Here is a 25,337-nt window from a genome sequence, read left to right on the forward strand (position 1 = left end):
CATTCTCGTGTTCTGTGTTCACAGCCAGTGATGTGGGAAGGAGAAGGGGGTAGGAGGCAGAGAGCAGGGAGAATGTCTTGTGACAGTGGGGTAGATGGGTACTAGGTGTGGGGTAGATGTGTTATGCTGAGACAAAGGCCATTAAAAAAACTTTCATTGAGCATGAATGTGAAGATAGATCTGAGATAAAACAATACATAAATATGTTTGGTGGAGAACAATAAAAATACAAATATACAAAACTTATTTATTTATTTATTTGGTACTGGGGATTGAACTCGGGACCTTGCGCTTGCAAGGCAGGTGCTGGAACCACTGAGCTAAATCCCCGGCTACAAAACTTATTTTTAAGGAATCACCATTTTCTTTGAGGCAAGAAGCAAGTTCTGTGCTGTGCAATTTGGCAGCTGTTAGCCTCTTGTGGCTACTGAGCCCTTGAAATGTGGCTGAGATGTCCTATAATGTAAAAACACACCAGGTTCCAAAAATTTAATGTGAAGAGAATTTAAGGTATGTTGTTAGTAATTTTTATATAGATATGATATTGAAGTAATAACTTGGCTATATTGGGTTGAATAAAATATATTATTAAAAAGCTTCAGCAGTCTTTATCTTTTTAATGTAGTTACTAGAAAATACAAAATTGGATGATATGACTTCTGTCTGTCTTGTGTTGAATTTCTGTGGGCAGTGTTGGTCTAGGTCATTAACAGGAAGTGGAGGCTCTTGATGGTATTAGAACTGGGCATAGAAGGAGAAACAGACACTGGAAGAGGATAGGGTGAGTGTTGTATTGGTCAGCATTTCATCACTGTAATCAAATGCTCAACATACATAAAGGAGAAAAGGTTTATTTTAGCTCTCAGTTTCAGCAGTTTCAATCCATGGCTTGTTGTCTCCAGGGCAGAAACATAATGATGGAAGGGCATGGTGGGGGAAGCTTCTCACTGCATGGCAGCCAAGAAGTAGAGAGCCAGAGAGAGGGGAAGGACTTGACGACAAGAATATTCCTTTCCAGGTTATGCTCCAGTGATGTTTCCTCCCACCAGGCCCCACTTCCTAACAGCACGTTCATTGTAAACTTATCAATGGATTAATCCATTGATGAGGTTGAGATTAGCTCTCCCATGATCTAATCACTTTCCAAAAGCCCCACTTCTGAGCTTGTAAGCCTTCTAGGGGACATTTTTGATCCAAACCACAAGTGGAGAAGCAGTGCAAGGAGTGAGTGATCAGTAACACTTTGCAGAGGGGGAGAAGTTGTGGTACTTTGGAACGGCTGGGTTATAGCAGTTTTTCCCATGGTGCTGGGGATGGAATCCAGGCCCTTGTACATGTAGGCTTCTTCTCTACTACTGAATTACATCCCCAGCCCTGCAATACCTTTGAAACTTAATAAGCAGGCTGTAAAGGGATTGGAGGACTCAGGAATGGAAACAGGGTTGGCAGGTGTCATGGTGGTGGGACTGTAGCTAGGATGGTTCAGTGCCGAAGTAACTGTGTTGTACATTTGGATAGTAATAATTTGGATAGTAACTTCCCCAATCTGACATATCTGTGTTGAATCACCCAAAGGAGATTAATGAACCCCAGGACAGACAGCGCACCCTAGCAAATGAGGGGCCCTGGGTCCCAGCTCTGGTTCTGCCTGTAATTAGGAGCATGACCTTGAACAAGGCACTTGTTATTTTGTCTCCTTTTTAAAAACGGAATGAACAAGAGCTGTCCACCATGACAGTAGGTGTTTTCCATGGGATAAGACATGACATATTAAAAAATACAAGGGAATTCACATTGATTTATTAGAACACTATATAATGAGATAACTTTTACTTCTGTACTTGTGTATGAGAGAACAACAAGAACAAAAAAGACGAGCCTTCCTCTGTTCTCTAAGTGGACTGATTTCACGGATGCTGACAATTTCATTTTTGTACTTGCTGGACTGAACATCTGAATCAGAGGTCACACTCAAGGATGCATCTGCACATGGTCTTTATGTACGAAAGCAACACAGACTATACTTAAGTAGTATGGGCATTTTAATTGAAATGACCATTTATATTTAGTTCCCCCAGTCTCTATCATGGGATTTCCCTGCAGCTGGCAAAAATAGCATAGTTTTCAAAGATTCTGTTTTGTACTTTCCAACTTCCTTTCCTTTATCATTTCCCACATTGTGCAACCTGGGGTTTGATGGTAACAATAGATGAGTTTGCAGACCTAAAGCTGCAAGTACAGCAAGTAATATTTGGCCTACCTTTTTCTTTATTCCAGTGGAGTGGATATTAGGGGTATTTAAAGGAAAGTAAAAACAAATGAAAAAAGTAATATCATTATGTAGTGAATTGGTTGACATATCCACGAGGTACAAGACTTGTTTGAAATATACAGTGAATGTTTACATTTAAAAAATTTATTACAGTTAAAGACACATTATTAATCTCTCTAAAAATTCTCCCTCTCACTTTGGATACACTTGTCCCATCATTCTTGCCACATGCTAAACCAGTTCTGGAAGTTTTCTTTCATGTCTTTACAAGGTGTGATGAAAATTACAGCATACTGCTGCCGAGTGCCACATTACATTGTGTCCTCATCCACCTTATTCACTAGATCTGACACGGTGTGACTTCTGGCTCTTTCCCAAAGTGAAAATGACCATGAAACATAAGTATTCTGAATCTATTGGGGACATCAAGTCAGCCACAACAGTGCAGCTAGACACTCATGAAAGAGGACTTCCAGAACTGCTTCAGAAAGTGGCAAGAATGATGGAATAAGTGTGTTCAAAGCAAGGAGGAACATTTAGAGGGGTTTAAGGAACATATCTTTTACTGTAATAAAAAATATATTATTTTTGATCACACATTGTAATTTTGTCTTTAAAGTGTAACTAATACAAATCATGTTTAATTTGTTAAATTTGGCCAAATTTCCCAAAGTTACTTTCCCCACGTCATTGTTATCAAACTTTAAATTTTTATTAACCTTTTATATCAAAATACTGACTTAATTTGTAGTTCCTCCTGAATGAGATTGAATAGGTTTTAGTAAATATATTGGCTATTTGTATTTATTTTTCTTTGAAATGATATTTCTGTACTTTTCATATTTTTTATTTGGAGTAATCTTTACTGACTTATAAGAACTCTATATATTAAGGAAATTGTCTCTTTTTGATGTTATGTCTCTCTCTCTCTCTCTCTCTCTCCCTCCCTCTCTCCCCATCTCCCTCTCTTTCTTTCTGTGGTGTTGGAGTTTGAATCTAGGGCCTCATACATGTTAGGCAACCTCTCTATGCTGGGCTCTATTCCTAGGCCTTTATATTTTACTTTGAGACAGGGCCTTGCTATGTCTTCTAGGCTGATCTTGAACTTGTGATCCTCTTGCATCAGCCTCCCAAGTTGCTAGAAGTACAGGTGTGCACAAACATATCAGCCATAGTATTTCATTTATAAAGTTTTGCCCCGTAAGAAATTTTAAGTTATTTTTTTATTTAAGTCTATAATGTTTTCCTTTGGGAGATACTGGTTTTATTTATTTTTTGCTTGTTTACATAGGCTCCCCTCAATGTCATTAAAATAGATCTAAATGTTTTACATTTTGTTAAATTTTAAATTGCAGTAATTTATTTTTGACAGCAGTGAATTGGGGACCTGGACAGTTTCTTTCCTTCCTTTCTCATGCAACAGAGTCAATTATCCCAGCAGGATTCATTAGTTAGTGCATCTTTCACCTTGGTTTCACTCTTGGCCTTCATCATATAGTAATTTCCTACATGATGGTCATCCTTGAGCATTCTCTACTTTTGCATCAATATCAAATCATCTAACTATTGAAACTTTGTAATACAGTTAATACCATTTGAGCCTAGTCTTTCTTCATTAGTTTTTCATTCCCAAAACAATTTGGCTAATCCCACATATATTTTGTAAATGACCTTCTAGGTTTTTGTTTTTTTTTTTTTTTTTTTTTTTTTTGGTGCTGCTGGGGATTGAACCCAGTGCCTTGAACATGTTAAATACATACTCTACCACTGAGCTACACCTCCCTCCTTCAAAGATCATTTTTGACATATTTTCTCTAAAAGCCTTATTTGTATATTCATTGCTGCCAGGTTGACTCCACCGGTTAATTTCGGGAGGATGGACATTTCCATGTAACATTGGCTCTTTCCAGCAGGGAACAGGAGTATTTTCTATCCATTCCAATTTTCTCTATCCACATAAAGCCCTACATTTTTTTTTTTCATTTTGAGGAAATGCATCTCTTTGGTAAACTTATCGGGAAATGGGAAGAATCCTGATAAGGAAAATTATAGTTCTCTGATGATGGACTTGGAGAAAAGCTCACATCAGGGAAGAGATGCTTTCTGTCCTTGACTGGGAATATGGAGTCTAGGCAGCCTGACAGTTGGAACATTTTGGAGTCTGAATTCCCATTTCTCTACTTTCTTGTTTTACCACCTTGGACAAGCTAAATAATGTCAGTTTTCTCATATGTAAAATGGGGACAATATCTGCATGATGGGGTTGTTGTAAGGATTACATGATTATACATATATTTATATATTATTTATTACTATTACATTATTAAGCACCCAGTAAATGCATAATATTCTAACATAAAATTTTAGATTGTATGAATATTGCTTTTAGTTGCTTCTATCAAATGAATCTATAAATTTGGTGTAATTCCAAACACAGGGCCAGAAGAACTCTGGAAGCACTTGGCGATTAAAAAAAAAAAAGTTTGGGCTGAGGGGTATAACTCAGTGGTGGAGTGCTTGCCTAGTGCTTCCGGGGTCCATCCCCTGCATTAAAAAAAAAAAATTAAGGAGAAAAAAGTGAACCGTGTTCGTCACATCTTCCTGCCCTGCCTTCCTCAGAAGTTCCCTGGGCCAGCCAGGGATGGAGTGAACTAGATAGGATGTCAGTCAGTCAAATGACAGGAAAGGGACAGGGACAGGGGCCTGGGAGAGGAGCTGAAGCTGGGAGGGGAACTTGAGCTGTCTCACAGTCCCTTCTTCTGCTGTTATGGTTCCTTTATTTAACATAAATTGTCAGTGCCAAGTCTCCTCCCCTGAGGTGAGCCAGTGCCTGGAAAGCTCCCCAAGCCTTTCTGATCCTTTTAAGTTGGCTTAGACACTCCTCTCTCTGCTATGTACATACATGAATGCTCTTCCTCCTGATGACAAAGTCCCTGAGAACATCTTCACGCCACCTTCCCTTGGGTTCAACTTAGTGCTTGTAGGTGATTAGATGCTCAAAATATGAGTTATACTTCATCTGACTTCTTAAAAATCCTAATTAAAATTATGTAGTGAAAAAAGCCCTCCTGAATATTTTTTTCTCTCTCAAAGTGAAGCCTCAGTGTATTTTTTATTGTACTTAGTATTACCCTAGTGACCCAAAAGATTTAATGGAAGGTCTTAAAGTATCCTTAGGCACTATAATAATAAAAATTTTAAGATAATTAAAAAGCCAACAAAGTAATATGACCTTGCTGTAAGAAATTTTAAATTTCTATTTTTATATCCCTAACCTTACCCCCACTCCCACCTATCAGATGTTAATCCTTTCAGGTCCATTTCTATCTCTGCCTGTTTTTCTCTCTAATACCTACCCATGTGTCATACATACTTATATTTACGTGAATGTTCAGTTATACACATATATGGATATACAGATACATATGAATATATTCATATGCATGCATACAGGGTTTTTTTGATAGTATAGTGGGATAAATTTGCTAATAGTATAACACATCAAACAGCTCTAACATTAATGTAGTTTTACATTCCATTTTGCAAGACATTAAGTGATCCTCTGGTTTCACACTTACCAAGATTTGTATTTTATTACTTTATTTCTTCTTTAGAAAATTGATGTTGAAGTTTTTTTTTTAAAACAGTAACACAGAGTTAGTCAAGTACCAAGATTGGGAAGCCAATCTTGTACTTGGGTACCCAATTTACAGAGTTAACAGATACATACCAAGTTACATTAATGGGAAAAGATCAAAGTAGACAATGAACAGTTTAGATGGGAGAGGAAGACAGATGGTGGGAATAGGGAGGTCATAATTCAAAGCAACCTTGCCAAATTAGTGGACACAATGGCAGCAGTGTCAGAAATGAGAACAGAAGGAAATGAAAGGCCCTAGATGTGGCTTGCTGAGTAGCTCCCAAATATTTCCCACAGAGAATGCTTTTGCAGCTAACCACAGGACTGCCTATTTTAAAACAAATTCTTCCTTTATCTCCAGCATTCTGTTTTTAAAGAACAAGTTAAAGAAGCACACTTTTCTTGAATGTATCTTTATTCCAGATGTTCTGGATACATTATCTCATTTAATCCCCATAGCTACACGTGATTGACATCTTGGCCCCATTTTACAGAAGAAGAATTTAGCAAGTAGAAAATGCATCCAGAATCTAAGTCTATCTGACTTTCTTAAACAGCCTTAATACAGTCTCTCAGAGTCATTATGCCGACAGTGCACAGCTAACTTATACCAGTAATGTGATGCAACTGTTTTCTTTTCCCTCCCTCCCTTCCTTATGAAATATGGAAAACTGTCTTCCCATCTGCCGTGCATAGGAGAACATCTTCATTACAATGAACTTGATCTGACTGTATTTTTCTAATTTGACTAGCTTCAGTGAAAAATGAATCCAACTTTGGTTGTCTATCCCTTGGATTTTAAAATATTGTGTGTCAAGGAGGAATGAATGCCACTCAGTTTATTATTTCAGGATCTCTTAAAGAACTCTCACATTGTAGATGTTTGTGCAGCTTGCATTTTAAAAAAGTGGAACCATATTTTAAATGCACCAGAGAGGTGGGCAGAAGATAACTGGATGTGGTGAAATTTTTGTGAGTGGTCTTTGAATTCAGGTGTGTCTCAACATTGGATGTACCCATAATGAGATGTAAGTATCTGCACTATTATCTTTCAAGTATATAAATATTCCATTGTACTTTAATATGTGTAAATTCATTGAAAATGTAACTAAATTCATGAGTTATACTCATTACATGTTTTCCCCAACAGTGACTATGTGAGGATGCCCATGAAAAATTTTCTGAAAACATTGGAAAGCATCATAAAACTCTTAGAATTGAAGACTACTTTTGTAATGATTACCTAAGAGTAAATATAAATTTTGAAGCAAACATTTCATTGTCTTATAGAAGCCTCTATATTTTCTTAGTTACTAGTCTGTCATATGATTCAAGATATTAAATCAGACATCTTGCTTCAGTTTGTATTTCTCATTGGGATCATGTCTTGGCAAATGAGGCAGAATCATATGCAGACACAAGGTAAAATTGGTTCATTTGCCATGGCTGATCTGTGGGGTTCTCCCCGATCATGAGTCTCTGCCCTATTTCAGAACTGTATTTGTTGAATTAGATAACAGATTATTTTATTTGCAACTCTTCTACTTTAAAAAAAATATTTTTAAATGGAAATAAAGTCTTTATAAATAGGGAAGGGTGGAGAGGGTGAAGGGAGGGCTAGGAATGGGGAAAAAATAAGAACCAAGATGCATTATGTAAAGGTACAATTCCCAATGAGAAATGTAATTGTGTTGTAGACCTACAATGAACCAATAAAAGAATTTAATGAAAAAAAAATTTTCATTATAGATTCTTTAATTCCATGTGGAGGATTTGAAAATGCTTGAATATATAAAGGTTAAAAATGTGACTCATCAATCATATTATTACTACACTTAAATTTTTTTTGTATTTCTTTATGATTTTTTTTTTTTTTTGCCCATAGCATGCATTAGGCCTTGACTCAATCCCCTGCATCAAAAAGAAAAAAGAAAAAACGTTGGGTGAGATTTAAATAAAGTAGTGAAAAATTGAATGTGAAACATTAAATAACAATTAATCCAAATCTGATTTCTCAGTTTTAAAGCCCAAAGGATGGAGAAAACCAGGCCTTCTACAACTATCTGTCATACCAGTGTTGGGAAAAGGAAATCACCCTCTTTCAAGTTAGCCTGGGACAAGGGGCTTCACCTCCTTTCATCGCTAGGACAGAAAGTATTACTGCCAAGGCAGTTTCTGACTTCTGATAAAATTAAATGTTTTCCTTAAAAATAAAATGGAGAAATAAGGATGGCAGAAAGTTGATGACCTTAAGGCTGGCTAATGCCTGCAGGGGATTTATTGCATTATTTTTATTTGTTGTGTTGAAAGTTTCCACAGTGTATGTGTGTGGGGGGGTGGACCAGGCAGAAAAAAAAGAATAATACTTTTGAGAGACAAAGAGATTAATAACCCTGTGGCTGTTATGTACCAGTCATAATTGGCTGCATCAGAGTCACTTGGGTTTGTTAAAAATACCCTTCCTGAGGTCTCAGCTTGGATCCTCTGAATCAGAATCTCTGAGGAGGGGTGTCTGGGAACCTGCCTTTTTAACGAGCTCCCCAGACTTTTGACACTTGGCCAAAGTTGAATACTATGGATTGAACCACAGTCTGGGAGCATCTTGTCCAAATCAGATTTTGCTCATCTTTTTCTCACTTAATCTTAGCCAAAAGGCCGAGAAGCGATTGCTCATCTTTTTCTCTCTCTGAAGGTGAAATATAGGAACTGCCCTTTGCTCAACAAACATCTTATTCTATGCCTGTCTCTGAGCTGGGTGCTGAGAAGTAGGGATTTATGTGGGTTTTTGTCTTCATGGGACTATCTGATAAACAGAGACAGCTGTTTTAAAACTTAGGGAAAAGAAAGAAAGTAAAGGGACAGGCTGTATGTCTTCCATAGTGCTGGAACATTCAAAGCCACACTTAAAATCTCTCCCAGGCCTTTCTCAAGGATGTATCTGAGCCCCTGAGTAAGTTACTTACGAGTAGAAACTCCAAAAAACATTCGTTAGTAGTATATCAGTCCAGAACATCATTCTTTAACCTTAAAAGAATTTTAAATATTGTGTGCTTTACCTTTAGAAAGTTACTTGTTATAGCAAACTTAAAGCATCTATGAAAGTGGAGAACAGTGAGAACAGACCCGGTGTACCTAACCATCACCCAGCTTTAACCATTTTTATTTTACAGTCAGTCTTGTTTCATCTTAGCTCTGATCATTTCTTCCAGCCCTGCACTTCCACTGTATCATGTCACATGAATCTATTTCAGTCTGTATCTCTAAGAGACCTGGGCTCTTCTTATATACATAACCACAGCATCGTGGTCATATTTAAGACATTAACAGTCATTCTTAATATCACCAACTATCCAGTTGATGTGCATGTTATGCCAGTTGTCTTGTAAAGTTTTTCAGTTTGCTTATGTCAGGATCCAAATAAGTTTTGTTCATTAAAATTGATTAGTATATCTTAAATAACTTTATTTCTTTTTTCCTCTTTTTGATGGTTGAAAAAACCAGTTTTGTCCTATAGATTTTCCCAGAATTTTGATTTTGCTGAACGAATATTATATGGTGTCAATTGGGTTTTTTTGTTAGTTGATGGTTAGATCTAGTGGTTTGTCCCTTTAAGTACATTCTAGTTGTACTTGGGAAAATGAGTGAGTCTGATGAGCCAGGTGCTGACAACACTTCACTGTGTTGTCACAGTAGGAGGGAGGAAAGTGAACATGTATTGAGTGCCCACTGTATGCAGCCTCTGTGCTGGGTGCTTTCCATATGCTGTCGTATTAACTCATGTGCTATGTTGCGGGGGGGGATTAGTCCCTTTTCCAAATGTGGGAAGCTGCGGCTTAGAATTAGTGAGTGGAATCAGGATGAGAATGGGTCTGTGTGTCTCTGGGCCCTATGCACAAAGGGCCACAGCACTAGCGAGGCAATGTAAAATATGTGTAGTTGCACAGTGGTGACGAGAGTCAGTCCTTTGGCTGCAGTGTCAGGGAGCAGAGGGCCATGAGGGAGTATAGATCTTGTTCAGAGGAGCCACTCCTAACTCTTGCTATATCAAAGTATGTGGTTCAGTGTTGCCAGATCTTGGAATTGTCAAATATCTGAATGTCTGTGGGAGATCTCTAGATCTTAAAGTATTTCCTGTTATTTCAGCTTTCTAAAGGCTGAGATTTGAACCCAGGTAGGCTCCAAAGCCTGCTTACTTATCTCTGTTATTTGGATCTGATGTGTCCCCAAACACCCATATGTCAAAGGCTTGACCCCAGGGTGGTGATATTGAGTGGTGGTGGATACTTTAAGAGGTGGAACCTAATAGCAGGTTTTAGGTTATCACAGGTGGGTCCTTAAAGGGTTAGTGGGAATCCAGCCCCTTCCTATCTCTCTCTTTCTGCTTTTTTGGCCATAACATGAGCAGCTTTGCTACACTATGCACTGTTCACCATGATGCACTGTTCACCATGATGCGCTGTCTACACACAGAGGAAAGAGTAGTCAGCCTCCAAAACTGGAATCTCCAAAACTGTGAGCCAAATAAAGCTTTCCACTTTGTAAGTTGATCATCTCAGGTATTTATTATAGTGACAGGAAGCTGACTAATACACTTAATACTCTATATGGTCTTTCTTGATAATTCCTCACTCAAGGCACTGATTTAGGAGCTGGATCTCACTGGCTGTGGAAGCCTAAAGCTTTGTGCTCTGTCTTGAGCATTTGGTGAAAGAGTAGACTCTATCTTTCTCTTAGGCAATATGTGATGAGTCTGTGCTAATGTATATTTATGTTTATATATGTTTATGTATATGTATATATATGATTTTGTTAGTTGCAATTTACATCCTGATTTTTAGTTTAATAATTCCCTTCCCAAACACTTCATTATTCTTTACTATTTCAGTAGCAAGATATGTGATAGAAAAATCAATTTAAAAAATGAATATTATTTGCCCTATTTTTAATTCAGCAGAAATTTCAATACTTTTAAAAATGAATTCATCATTAAATAAAATAGGAAGATAATTTTTTCTTTGCAATTCTACAAAGTGGTAATGCACAGATATCGAAATTTAGGAAAACTGGGAGGGAAAGCCTTGCTGGTGAGTTGGGTTTCATTCGTGTGTGAGGAAAACAGTTTGTCACAGTTATTTGCAAGACAGTTAACAAGCCTATAGCTCATACAGACAGTCATTTTCTTCCTTTCTCGGGCGACTCAAGGCTTTCTTTTTACTGGCTAAGGGCCTGAGGAGGATAACTCTAGCCTCACTGAGATAAAGAGGCAGGGCATTTGGCAGTCATGCAAAGAAAACCCCTGCCTGGGCTCAGGGCATTCATGCCTTCCAAAACTCCTCACTGAACTTGAGGACAAAGATCTTTTCTCCCCCGCGGCTTCCTCCCTCTAGTCTAGACATTCTGCAAGTGGTCTCCTAGCTACAGGAGTTCAGCACTCCGATCCCACAAGCCCGGAGGCCAGCCTCCTGCCACCAGTAAGAGGGTGAGTGTTGAGAGAGACACCCTTTGTAGCCAGCTCTAGGAGAGCACTAATGTCTTATTCCCAAGAGGAAGTTGTGTATCCTGAGGGAGGTTCTGCAGGCTTAGAGACTGAGCTAGGGACACTTCACCATAGTGATGGTATCATGTCTAAAGCTGCATTTCACTATAGAAGCTTCTAGCCATATGTGACTATTTAAAACTTTTAAAAAATGTACTAAACAGTACATAAACTGTATCATCTCAGCCGTTTCTAATTGTACAGCCCGGTAGTGTTAGGTGCATTCTCACTGTTATGTGATCAATCTCCAGAACTTTTTCATCTTGCCAAATGGAAACTCCCTACCAATTGAACTGTCTATTCTCAAATCCTAGAACCCCACTTCTACCTGCTGTTTCTGGGTGTTTGACGAATCTAGATACCTTATGTAAGTGAAATTGTATAATATAGAGTGAGCCTCCTGCATCTGAAAATATGAAATCTGAAATTTTTTGACACCAAAATGGAAAATAGTACACCTGGTCACATATAATGTGGGTTTCAGTGAAAATGCAGGAACACTAAAAATATTACATAAAGTTGATTCCAGGCTATATGTTTAATGTGTATATAAAATATAAGTGAATTTTGTGTTTAGATTTGAGTCTTATTCCCAAGCTATTTCATTATGCATATTCTGAAAATATCTGAAATCTAAAAACACTTCTACTCCCAAGCATTTTGAATAAGGGATACTCGTATTTGTGCCTTTTGTGGTTGGTTAATTTCATTTAGTATAATGTTGGCTGTTTAATTTTAAATCAATTAAAAATTCATCTTCTCAGTTGCACTAGCTGCTGAAGTACTCAGTAGCCTCATCTCGTTAGTGGCTACTGTATTGGACAGCACAGATGAGAATATTTCCAACAACTGAAGAAGTGTTATTGGACAGAAAACTGGTGGATTACACTGAAAACTGATAGGAGTGGGGACTGGGAGGAAAAAATACCAGCCATATATTATTTATATATTTTTTTCTTCTCCCCCTTGGTACTGGGAATTGAACTCAGTGCCTTGTGTTTACCAGGCAGGCACAGTGCCACTGAGGTACATCCCTGGCCTAGCTGTATTATTTTGTACCCAGCCAGCTAATGAATAATCTGACATCTTTTATCCACCATAAAAATGATACAAGCACCAAGATGTTTTCATATTTCCATCTTGTGGCTTTATCCCAACTTTCTGTCTTTTAATATTATTCCCTCCCCCTCAGTAGCCTGAAACATTAAAAATAATTTCAATTGGAGAACCTAGAGAACATGGATATACAGTACAGACTACAGGTAAATGCACTTTAAAGCTTCTTAGCAAATGCCTGTCAGCTTACCCACTGGTGGGAGTTAAATTGGAGTGTCTCATTAATTAGCACTGTTAGTTTATTGCTAGCCTGGCAGGAATCTTAATAGGCATTTGCCACAAAGCAGCCTTATTCCGTAGGCCTAATGTTTAAGCCTGTTGCTTTTAAGGCTTTTTCCTTGAGAGCCACAATGAGAGAGAAATGCTGTTTCTCTATACAGTGTATACTCTCATTTATATGTGCCTATGTATATATCCAGACTTAAAGGTAGAGTTTCTTAGCTGAGCCTGGTGGTGCAAGGCTGTAATCCTAGCACTCTGGGAGGCTGAGGCAGGAGGATTCCAAGTTTGAGCCCAGCCTGGGCAATTTAGTGACTTAGCAAGACCTTGTCTCAAAAATAAAAGGAAGAGCTGGGGATGTAGCTTAGTGCTAAGGCCCTGGATACAATTCCCCCACTTCTGGGGAAAAAAATTAAAATTTCTTATATCAACACTTACCAACACTTATGAAAATCTCTGTGAGATGCATATGTTCTTTCTAAAAAATGCTTTTCTAAAAAAATGTTGTTCTTATCCACTGTATTGATTTTGTTACCCATGAGAGGGCCACAGCACACTGCTGAGAAACACTGATTTGTATGCTCCTGGATTCAGTTTCAGGCCTACAGCATCACACTGTGGCCCCACTCCACCTGCATGTCCTCTCTGGAGCAGCCCCCACCCCCTTTGTGCCGCAGAAAGTGAGGCACTGCTTAGAGGAGGTAGGTGGAAGTTTGAAGAAAAGTGAAGGGATCACACATTCATTTAGGAGCAAGATGAGAATTGACCCACCGAGTACAAAAGGATTTCCAGGTGGAAGTAAGGGGTGCTTTCCTGAGTATTCAGAGTAAGGATGAGGAGCTGCACATCAGGAGAAATGGAATTGACCCTTAGAACTCTTACCTTTAGCTTGGAGGAAAGAGCTTCCTGAAACCAAACCTGGTGACTTCAGTAGCTACTTGCTAAGGATTTTTTTTTTCCCTCTCCTCGGTCTTTCAGAAGTGTCCTACCTCTTCTTTGCTACTTTGGTTTTTATGGATGAGAGCACATTTTGTTTCTAGGATAAGTGGAAATTCACAAATAAGTACTTCGGGATCATCAGAAGCCTTAACATGGAAATCTCCTTTTCTGGGTTTCTTTGGGAAATGGAATGGCTGCCTTGGCCAGTGGAGTTCTTAATAAACTCAGGTGGCCACTTAAAATGTAAATTAATCAGTGTTTTGAATAAAGGTGAGAATTCAGTTCCTTAACCATATTAACTACACTTCAGTAGTCACTTGAGGCTAGTAGCCATCCTATAGAAGAGTGGAGATTGGACATTTTTGTTATCCTAGAGGAAGGAAGAGTCCTACTAATGTGGATTCCGGCAAAACAAATGGACAGTTAGCTCAGCTAGTTTGCTACTGATTGTCGTAGTTTGCTGGTTGATTTAGCTGTACACATTGAAAATGTGCTCTTTTCTGGCATTCCCAGTCATTCACAAAATTCAGTGGAAAGCCAGCCTCCCTGGGCCCACATTTCTTGTTTCTCTTGCCTATATCCACATCATAGTCAAGTGGCTTAGCTGACTTGATGACCAAGTGGATACCCTATCTGAAGACTAGGTGTTGGTTAAAAACCCTAAAGGTTTTGCTTAATTTCCACAGATACATCTTGTAAATGCAAGGTTAATGTACTCTTACGATTTCAGGAACAAGTAAAATGAGATTCTGCTCCTAGATCAGACATAAGCACTTTTGAAATGGTGCAAGGATGGGGGAAGAAGGGAAGTCCTGTTACATACTTAAGGCTGAAAACCAAGATCAATCCCTCCTTCCCCCAACTTAGATTTCTCTCCGTCTGCTACCCTTACTTCACTTGCCAGCCACTCTTCCTGCTCTCTATAAAGCCAATAGTTCTAGGAAGCCTCTATGAAGCCATTTCATGTTAGAGTTATTCTAGGTCTTTCTTGTACATAGGGATTCTTTGTCTCTCTCTACCCATCAAGTGTACAAATTAAGCAGTTTTTGTGAACACAAGGAAAGTTAAGGGAAGAAAGAACTAGAGTGTCTTTCCTCCCTGGGTTTTCTTTCTCACAGAGGAGGGAGAACATTTTGGGAGCTAGGAAGGAATTATTTCCAGAGTTGTGAGAGGTCCCCTATTTCTCTGCACCCTGGGAAGGGACCTGCTGTAAGCAGGGCAGTGAGGACTCCGACAGCTCAGGGTAGGCATGTACAGCTGAGCCTGATGTGGCCTGGTCAGAAATAGCACCATTGTCCCTCACAGGGATGTTTCTAAGCATAGAATATTGCTGACTGCAATTTGATGACTGCTACAGATATGAACGAGGCAAGTCAATTTTGATTGCCTTGCTTGGCAGAAATTTTGAGATGCTAATCCTATTTTAACTGTCAAACCCCAAGGTATCATTTATGTAGCCTCCATAATTTGCAAAATATGTTCTCAAGCATCATGTTATTTGACATTTAGGAGAAACCAGTGGGCTGGGACAAGACATTTGCAAGAGGAAAAGCAGGCACAGGGAGGTAAATGTCTTACCCAAGGTCACACAGTTTGTAGCTGGTGGAGCTAAGTTTTGTATCTGTCTAGTGAATGCTCTTCTGAGCACAGCACTTTACTTCTCACATTTTGGACTTGGAATAAAACACATTTGCACTGGATAATTGATGATACAAATTCAATAGTTGGTTCAATAGATATGTTTGTTGAGTGCCTATAATGCAGGAGGCTAAAGAGGAGGCTTCTGTAGTTGGGTGGCAAGTGTCCTGCCCTTGGGGAGCATTCTTTGAAACTGTATATTTTCAAGCAACAAATGCACATTAATCGAGAACAAACTGGGTGTGTTAAAGCTTGTGGGTACTGAAGAAATTACTGAGTCCTTTAGAGATGCCTTCCTGAAAGCAAGCAGTTTTGAATTAGATTCTGAAGGCTGTGCCTAAAGACTAAGGAAAGGGCATTTGGGCAGGTGTAGGCATGGTGGTAAGAAAAGAGTTGTAGAGATTCAACCTCTGTTTGTGAAATATTAACAAACCAGAAAAGAACATCTACTTATTATTAGTTGAAAATGTACTGTGCATAAGGCATTATATAGAGCTGGGTCTACAATGGCATGCAAAATAGACCCGGTTCCTGTTTTCAGATTGCTTAGTCTTTGGGGGGTAGGAACAATTGATTGTTGATAATACAGTGATTACACAAATATTTCAGATTGTGATGGTTATCATAAAGGAAAAGGCAGAATTCCTTAAGAGAGTATAGTACAGTGATGTACATTTGAGCTGTACATAGTACAGACTGACATTTGAGCTGCTTTGTGAAGCTACAGGAGTTACTAAGCAAATAGTTTTGATGTAGGGAGCAGGGAAAGGAATGCTTATGTGTGGGACAGGTGCAATGGCCTTAGAGGTACAGAAGAACTGAAAAGGCCTCTGTGCTGGAGTTGTGAAAGTGAAGGTTGGGTGGTGTCAGATAAGGCTGGGAGGGGACACTAGTATGATCAGATTTTGGTCTCTATTCAATTACATGATCAGATTTTCTTTTGAAAAAGATTACATTGGCTGCAACATGGAGAGTGTTTGGAAGGGGAATGATAGAGGTTTTGCAGTAACCCTGTAAGATGCTACTGCGTGGTCCAGGTTAGAATGATGTAGCTTGGTGCAAAGTGGTGGCAGAAGGGATGGAAGGACGTGGCTAGTTTCCATAGAGATTTAGGAGGTCAAATCTACAGAATGCAGTGACATGTTGGGTAATGGAAAAGCAGATGGCAGGTATAGTTCCTGAGCCCTAGATCCTTCAACAGGATGGATGGGGCACTGGCCTTTGAAATAGGGAACCTTGGAAAGGGACCCACTTTGGGGAAGAAGATAAAATCAACTTTGCCTATCAGGAGCTCAAGTTGAGAAGTGAGTGGGAATTAAATGTGTAGGTTACTGGTGCTTACCTGACAAGGGAAACTCTGGATGTACATGAATTTTCCCAGAAAGAAAAGAGCATTAAATGAGGAATGGAGGATTAAACAGTAAGAATGCGCAGTTACCATTTAGAAGAGAACAAGCCACTGGAGAGGTGGGAGGAAACCTGAAATGTGCTTGAGCATTATGTCATTGAGGTAGAGTAAAATTTTTTAAAAGGGTGATGGTGATATCTTTCAGTTTATTCCTAGACTAATTTCCTCATTACACCCTAAAATCTGTTATGCGGTGGCCATGCATCTCTAGGTCCAAGGCACCTGCACAGTGAACTGTTACAGAGTCCAGGTGGCTATTGTGTCTGTGTGTCCTGCATCCTCAGGTTCTGCATCTGTGGATTCAGCTAGCCTAGGATGGAAAATACAGTATTTGGGGCGGGAGGGGTGGAAGTGCATCTGTACTGAACACATACAGACTTTTTTCCTTGCCATTATTCCCTAAATGGTACAGTGTATGAATTAATTTACATAGCATTTATAGTGTATTGTGATATAAATAATTTAGAGATGATTTAGTGTACAAGAAGATGTGTGAAGGTTATATGCAAATACTATGCTTTTTATATAAAGGACTTGAGCATCTGTAGATTTAGGTTTCTGTGAGGGGTGCTGGAACTAATCCCTGCAAATACCAGAGGATGATGGACTATTTATTTATTCATTTATTCATGTGACAGATTGCCTGTGAGTGTGCGTGTGTCTCCTGCCTGAAACAATAATCTCCTTTCCTTTCTCCTACATCACTGCACTTTTGGCTGCCATTGACTGGGGTTTGTTGCAAATCTGAGCTCTTTTAATCCCACAGAGTACCAAAACAGTATCTGGCCTCTCTGCTCTGAAATTCGACTCCCAGCACCACAGCTTCCTATGCCAGCTGGGATCCTTGAATGAGCTCACTCACCCAGCTCACTAGAAGTCCCTGAGCTAGTGGAATACATTTGAAGATCTCACTTTTGGCATGCTATGTGTCAGGCCTCTTCCCACTTTCTTGCTGCCTTTCTCTTTTTAGGATGGCGGTGGCTCCTCCAAGTTACTGTTTTGTGGCCTTCCCGCCACGTGCTAAGGATGGTTTGGTGGTGTTTGGGAAAAATTCAGCCCGGCCCAGGGATGAAGTTCAGGAGGTTGTGTATTTCTCAGCTGCTGATCATGAACCAGAGAGCAAAGTTGAGGTAAGTTACACATTGCATTCTCTCCATTCGTCTGTGTATGTTCTCTTTCTTTGGCTTTGTCTCCAGCCACCAGACTTCCTTCTTGGAAGCCTGCTCACTTGTCAGATTGTCACATTGTTTCTGTTGATTCCCATTTCCATTCACATTTGCTCATAGCTTTCAGAACAAGGTGCATGGGGAATTCTGTGTTTGTTATGGTTTTATAATTTTACTAAAATATTTACATGCTTCCAAAGTCAAGTCTATAAAATAAGATATAGTTTAAAAAGACTAACTCCCCTTCTTGACTTCTTTATTCCATTTTCTTTTTCCTCTATAGATACATGTTTTGGAACTTTTTTTTTTTTGGTACCAGGGATCAAACTCAGGACCTCCTACTTGCCAGGCACGCACTGCGCCACTGAGCTACATCCCTGGCTGAAACTTTTTAAACGTATTTTTCCATTTAAAATTTTACTTATATATGTAATATATTACATATACATATGCTTTCCTCTTTGCTTAGATCGACAATAGCATGTTACATATACTTTTCTCCATTTTGCTTTTTTCAACGAAAATTCTGTCCTTGGTGATCAGGGCATATAGTACATCCAGATGTTCTTCGTTCCTCATTTAGAACTGCACAGTGTTCCATTCTGTGGATGTGCCATAATGCTACTGGACATTTGGATTATTTTCTAATCTTTAGCTATTATAAATAGTGCTGAAGGAAATTATAGCCTTGCATCTATCATAGTGTCTGGTATTATTTTTATGTATTTTTATCATGTTAAAATGATCCATTTGATTAATTTTTTATTCTGCTATTTTAATAAATTCTTTTATTGGTTATGTCAGCTTTTATCATTGATTCTCTTGGCATTGGTTTGCATGCATCTTTTTATATCACCTGCAAATGGAGATACAGTACTTTGATTCTTTTTACATCTCTAATTATTTTCTTGTCTGATTGGTTTGGCATATGTCTTAGATGCAATGTGAATGAGTAGGGAAATTGTGGATGTATTTATCTTTGTCCCTCATCTGAGTGGGGCTGTTTGTAAGGCTCCCTTATTAGATAAGATGCTGGCTTTGGGACTGATACTTGCTTTGTTTTATCATGTCAAAAACTCTACATGAATTTATATTTTGAGTGTTTTTAAAAAAGGAGAACTCAGGAATAGATACTAAATTTTGTTGAAGGTCTTTTCATTATAGAAATATTACCTATTTTTTCTGTTTATTTGGTAAACTGATCCATGTTTACATTCATGGAATAACTTTGTTGGTTATGGTATATTTGTGTGTATGTTTGTGTTGGTATTTATGTTTGTGTTTGAACAGTAGTTGTTTGTTCAAAGATGAAGAGAAGAATTTGGAGAAAAATTTGGGACTGGTGAATGAATAAGCTCTTTCCATTCCTCTACTCTTTGGTGTTCTATGTGGAGTTTTTCTGGTTGTCATATTTGGCTCTAAATGGATATTTATCCATACAATACTTTGTTTTCTTGTCTGCATCTTAAATTACTGATTTAGTTTCAGTCTTTTAAAAACACAAATCAACAATAAAGAGCAACAGAACTCTATGGAAGCTGCTTATGTTAGATGAATTTGACAAAGCACTGAAGTGAACAGAGAGGGTGTGGGCCATCTGTGGATGTCAGCACATTGTTCCCCACAGGCATTTCACCACAGTGATTTGTCTCTCATGTTGAGGCAACAGTCCAGCCCCTGAAATTCATTGGGCTTTTCTTTTCCTGTAGGTGAAAAAGAGTGCTAGATTTTCTGGTGAGCTTCTTAGATTTCAATGGGTATTCATAAATGCAAATGTTTGAATCTGAATGTTTCTCCCTTTTCTTTTCTTTTCTTTTTAAATTTTATTTTATTGGTACATTTTAGGTATACAATATAATGACATTCATCATTGGAAATTTGCACCTTTACATAATCTCCCTTGGTTCTTATTTTTCCCCCTTTCCCTGCCCTCCCTTCAACCTCTCCATCCCTCCCTATTTACAAAGACTATGTTTCCAGTTTTTCATTTTCTCATATTAATTCCATTCCCCTCTTTCCTTTCCCCTACCCTTCACACTTTCTCTTCCCCTTTGCCCCTTTTCTTCCTATTTCACATTATCTATTACACCTTTTAGTCCTTATTTACACTTCCAGTTTCTCACACTAAAGAAACTATTCAGTATTTACATGTGTGTCCTATTTATTTCACTTAAGAGTATCACCTCAATGTGCATCCGTTTAGCTATAAATGTCTCTAATTTTTCATTTTTTATGACTGAGTAGTACTCCATTTTATTTATTTATTTATTTTTAATTTTTATTTTTTGGTACCGGGGATTGAACTCGGGTCCTTGCACTTGCGAGGCAGGCGACAGAACCACTGAGCTAAATTCCTGGTCCAGTACTCCATTTTATAAAAAAAACACATTATTTTTATCCAGTCTCCAGTTGATGGGCATTTGGGCTATTTCTAAGTTTTAGCTATTACAAACTGTGCTGCTGTGAACATGGGTACACATATATCACTGTGGTATGATTCTTTTAATTCTTTGGGGAAGATACCCAGCAGAGGAATACCTGGGTCAAATGAGACTTCCAGTCCTAGTTCTTTGAGGTATCTCCATACTGATTTCCACAGTCTACACTCCCACCAGCAGTGGAGCAGTGTTCCTCTTTCCCCACAGCCCCACCAGCATTTGTTATTGGTTGATTTCATGATAGCAGCCATTCTTTCTGGAGTGAGGTGGAATCTCAGTGTTGTTTTCATTTCCATCTCTCCAATGACCAGTGATGTTGAACATTTTTTCATGTATTTATTTGCCATTTCTACTTCTTTGTCTGAGAAATGTCTGTTCATTTCAGATGCCCATTTTTGGATTGGGTCTTTAAATTTGAGAGGTCTGATTTTTTTAAAGTTCTTTATAGATGCTAGATAGTAGACCTTTGTCTGAGGAACAGCAGGTGAAAGTTTTTTCCCACATCATGGGTTGTCTCTTTACTCTATTGGTAGTTTCTCTTGCTGTGCAGAAGCTTTTTAGTGAGAAGAGATCCCACTTGTTTATTGTTTGTGTTAGTTCACAGACAACTGAGGTTTGTTCATAAAATCTTTTCCTACACCGATGGCTTCAAGAGTTCTACCTAACTTCTGTTCCAGCAAGTTTAGCGTTTCTGTTTTAATATTTAGATCTTTAATCCATTTTGATTTTAGTTTAGTGCATGGTGAGAGATAGAGGTCTAGTTTTAATCTTTGGCAAGTTGAAGCTCAATTTTTCCAGCACCATTTATTGAAGAGGCTATCTTTCCTCCAGTGAGGGTGTTTGGCTCCTTTGTCAAAGATGAGGTGGCTGAGTGTGTCTGGAGTTGTTTCTGCATCTTCTAATCTGTTCCACTGGTCCTCAGGTCTGTTTCTTTGCCAGTATCATGCTGTTTTTATCACAGTAGCTTTGTAGTGTAGTTTCAAGTTGGGGATTGTGATACCCCCAGCCATGTCTCTGTTACCTAGAATTGCTTTTGTTATTCTAAGTCTCTTCTTGTTCCAAATGAATTTTTGGATTGTTTTCTCAAGGTCTGTGAAGTATGCTGCTGGAATTTCCATTGGGATTGCATTGAATCTATATAGCACTTCTGGAACTATGACCATTTTCACTATGTTGATAGCTTCTTACCCAGGAGCAGGGGATGTCTTTCCATTTTCTGATATCATCTTCAATCTTTCTTTTCAGAGTGCTATAGTTTTCAGAGAAGAGGTCTCTGATTTCTTTAGTTAAGTTGATTCCTAGGTATTTCAATTTTTTGGATGCTATTGTGAAAGTAATTGTTTGCCCTATGTCTCTCTCAGTGAGTCTATTGTTCATATGGAGGAAAGCTATTGATTTTTGTGTGTTGACCTTGTATCCAGCTACTTTACTGAATTTGGTTATTAAGTCTAGGAGACTTTTGGTGGAGTTCTTGGGGTCTTCTATATGGAGTATCATGTCATCTGCAAATAATGACAGTTTGACTTCTGCATTTCCTATCTTTATTCCTTTTATTTCTTTCTCTTGTCTAATTGCTGTGGCTCATGTTTCCAAAACTGTATTGAACAGAAGTGGTGATAGAGGACATCCTTGTCTTGTTCCTGATTTTAGTGTGAAGGATTTCAGCTTTTGACCACTTAGTATGATGTTGGCTGTTGGTTTTTCATAGATGGCTTTTATCAGATTGAGGTAGAGACTGTCTATTCCAATTTTTTGTAGGGTTTTTATCATAAATGCATGTTGGATTTTGTCAAATGCTTTTTCTGCATCTATGGAGATGATCATATGGATTTTGTCCTTGGTTCTATTGATATAGTGTATTACATTGATTGATTTGTGTATGTCAAACCATCCCTGCATCCCTGGGATGAATCCCATTTGGTCAGGGTACATGATCTTTATGATCTTCTGCATTCTATTTGTCAGTATCTTATTAAAGATTTATGCATCTATGTTCATTAGTGAGATTGGCTTATAGTTCTCTGTTTTAGTTGGGCCTTTCTCTGCTTTGGGGATCAAGGTGATGCTTGCTTCCAGGAATGACTTTGGGAGTATTGCTTCCCATTCAATTTCATTGAAGAGTTTAAACAGTAGTGGCAGTAGTTTCTCTCTAAATGTCTTGTAGAATTCAGTGGTAAAACCATTAGGACTCAGGCTTTTCTTGGTTGGTAAGTTTTAAATTATGTTTTCAATTTCATTGATTGATATTGTGTTGTTTAGAATTTTTATGTCTTCTTCGTTTAACTTTGGTAATTCATAAGTATCTGGGAACCTGTCCATTTCTTCTGTGTTTTCCATCTTATTGGCGTATAAGTTCTTGTAGTAGGTATTCATGATCCTCTGGATTTCTGCTGGGTCCATTGTAATTTCATCCTTTTCATTCCTAATTGCATGGATTTGGGCCTTTTCTTTCCTTTTTCTGATAATGTTGGCTAAGGGTTTGTCAATTTTGTTTATTCTTTCAAAGAACCAACTCTTGGCTTCATAGATTTTTTTTGTATCATTCTCCTTAGTCTCCATTGCATTGACTTCTGCTGTGATCTTTATAATTTCCTCCCTTGTATAAGCTTTGGGTTTGTCCTGCTCTTCTTTTTCTAGAAGCTTGAGGTTTAGCATCAGGTTGTTTAATTGGGCTCGCTCTGTTTTCCTAATATGTGTATTCACTGCTATGAATTTCCCTCGTAAGACTGCTTTCATTGTGTCCCATAGATTCCTATATGTTATATTGTCATTGTCATTTAATTGAAGGAACTGTCTGATTTCTTCAATTTCTTCTGTGACCCATTGGTTATTCAGAAGTGTGTTGTTCAACTTCCATGTGTGTATGAAATTTTTGCAGTTTCTTTTGCTATTGGTTTCCAGTATCATCACACTATGATCTGATAATATACAGGGGATAACATCAATTACTTTGCACTTACTTCAATATGTTCTATGCACAAGTATGTGCAGCTGAAAAGAATATGTATTCTGATTTGGTGGGGTGGAACACTGTAAATATCTGTTAAGTTCATTTGTTCAAGAGTTTGATTGAGTTGTAGTATTTTGTTGCTTGTTTCTTGTCTAGTTGATCTATCTATTTGTGACAGTGGGGCATTGAGGTCCCCCACTACTACTGTATTAGTGCTTATATGATTTTTCATATTCGTTAGTGTTTGTTTTATATAGTTGGGTGCACTAGTGTTTGGTACATAGATATTTATGATTGTCATCTCTTCCTCTTGGATTGTTCCCTTTACAAGGATGTAGTGTCCTTCTTTGTCTCTCTTAATCAGTGTTGGTTTTGAAATCTACTTGATCTGCAAAGAGTATAGCTATTCCTGCTTTTTTTCAGGTTCCTGTCACATGGAGTATTGTTTTCCATCCTTTACCTTTCAGTCTATGAGTTTCTTTTTGAATTAAGTGTGTTTCTTGTATGCAGCACATTGTTGGATCTCGCTTCTTGACCCATTCTGCCAGTCTATTTCTTTTGATTGGTGAGTTGAGACCGTTAACATTGATGGTTATAACTGATATGTATTGACTTATCATTATCCTGACTTTTTCTTTTTGTTGGATTCTCACCCTTTGAGTTTAATTTCTTGTCATGCCCAATGAATTCATTCTGCTGATCTTTCTGGGGTTGTGATCCTCATTGTCTTTTCCTAGGGTATTGTCTAAAATTTTTTGGAGTGCTGGTTTGGTATTCATGAAGTTCCTAAGGTGCTCTTTGTCATGAAAGTATCTTATTTCTCCATCAATTTTGAAAGATAGTTTTGCAGTGTACATCAGTCTGGGTTGGAGGCTGTTTTCCTTTAGGTCTTGAAATATATCACTCCAAGCTCTTCTTGCCTTGAGGGTTTGCATTGAGAAGTCTGCTATGATTCTGATGGGCTCTCCTTTGTATGTGATTTGTTTCTTTTCTCTCACTGCTTGTAGAATTTTATTCTTCTGTTGGATTTCTGGAATCCTAACTATTATATGCCTATGTGTAGATTTTTTTTCTTAAGGTTAGCTGGAGTCCTATATGCCTCACTTATCTGTATGTCAAGTTCTTTCCCCTTCCTTGGGAAGTTTTCTGCCATTACTTCTGTGAACATTTATTTTATGTTGTGTGCACTCTCTCCTGTTTCTTCATTGACTCTGATCAGTGTTATGTTATTCTTCTTTGCATCATCTAGCAGCTGCTGGATTGATTACTCGTGTTCCCTTACAATTTTAAAGCAATTTTTCTTTTCCTGGTCACTAATTGAAATCTTATCTTCTGTATCTGAACTTCTGTCCTCGCACTTGCTCATTCTGCTTTGCAGACTTTTAATGGAGTTTTTAATCTCCTGGAAATCTATTTGCATCTGTTTTATGGATTCCATTTGTTTCCTATATTGGGATTCCACCATGTTCCTCAGCTTCTCTCTAGATTTATTAATGATGTCTTGCACTATGGGCACAATCTCTGCTGTTGTCTGAGAAATTATTTCTGATTTCATTTTTTCCAGATCCTGTTTTGTTACCAGTTCAGGGAGTCCAAGTGGTTGAGTATCAGAGAGTTCCATCTTGTTTCCCTTTAGGGTTGCTGTAGGTGATCTGGAAATCTGGTTTTGAGGCTTATTTACATGTCTTGTCATTTCGACAGGGGAGGCAGGGTGTTGATGGTGCCCATGTGGCTCACCTCCTCTGTGGTGGTATCAGTGGTACCTTGGCCTGGAAGCCTCCTCCTCTGTGCTGGGAGCAGTGGCACATCAACCTGGAAGCCTCGTGCTCTATGCTTCGAGCGGTGGTATGTTGGCCCAGAAGCCTACTACTCTGCACTGTGAACCTGTTTCTCCCTTTTTCCAGAGCAGAGTAGACACTGTATGGATGAAATTTGCTGGCTTTAGTTGTTCCTGACATTCCCTGTCTCTCTTCCCTGGATATTTCTACCTCTAACCCCAGACATATGAACTGAAA

The 25,337-nt window shown here is 38.4% G+C and overlaps 1 protein-coding gene across 2 annotated transcripts in view; it reads left to right on the forward strand.

Annotated features, from left to right (window-relative positions):
- Scrn1 (secernin 1) overlaps positions 1 to 25,337 on the forward strand; it is a 137,396-nt gene that overhangs the window by 3,032 nt on the left and 109,027 nt on the right. For both annotated transcript variants that reach the window (XM_004839488.4, XM_087206588.1), the window contains exon 2: positions 17,739 to 17,898. In XM_004839488.4, coding sequence (XP_004839545.2) covers positions 17,740 to 17,898 — 159 coding nt within the window. In that variant the 5' untranslated portion in view covers position 17,739. The remainder of the gene's footprint in view (positions 1 to 17,738; positions 17,899 to 25,337) is intronic.

The sequence above is a fragment of the Heterocephalus glaber genome, unplaced genomic scaffold (genome assembly GCF_053883595.1).
Source record: "Heterocephalus glaber isolate CG9 unplaced genomic scaffold, H.glaber_assembly_v1.0 deba00000676, whole genome shotgun sequence".
In the NCBI taxonomy this organism is placed as follows: Eukaryota; Metazoa; Chordata; class Mammalia; order Rodentia; family Bathyergidae; genus Heterocephalus; species Heterocephalus glaber.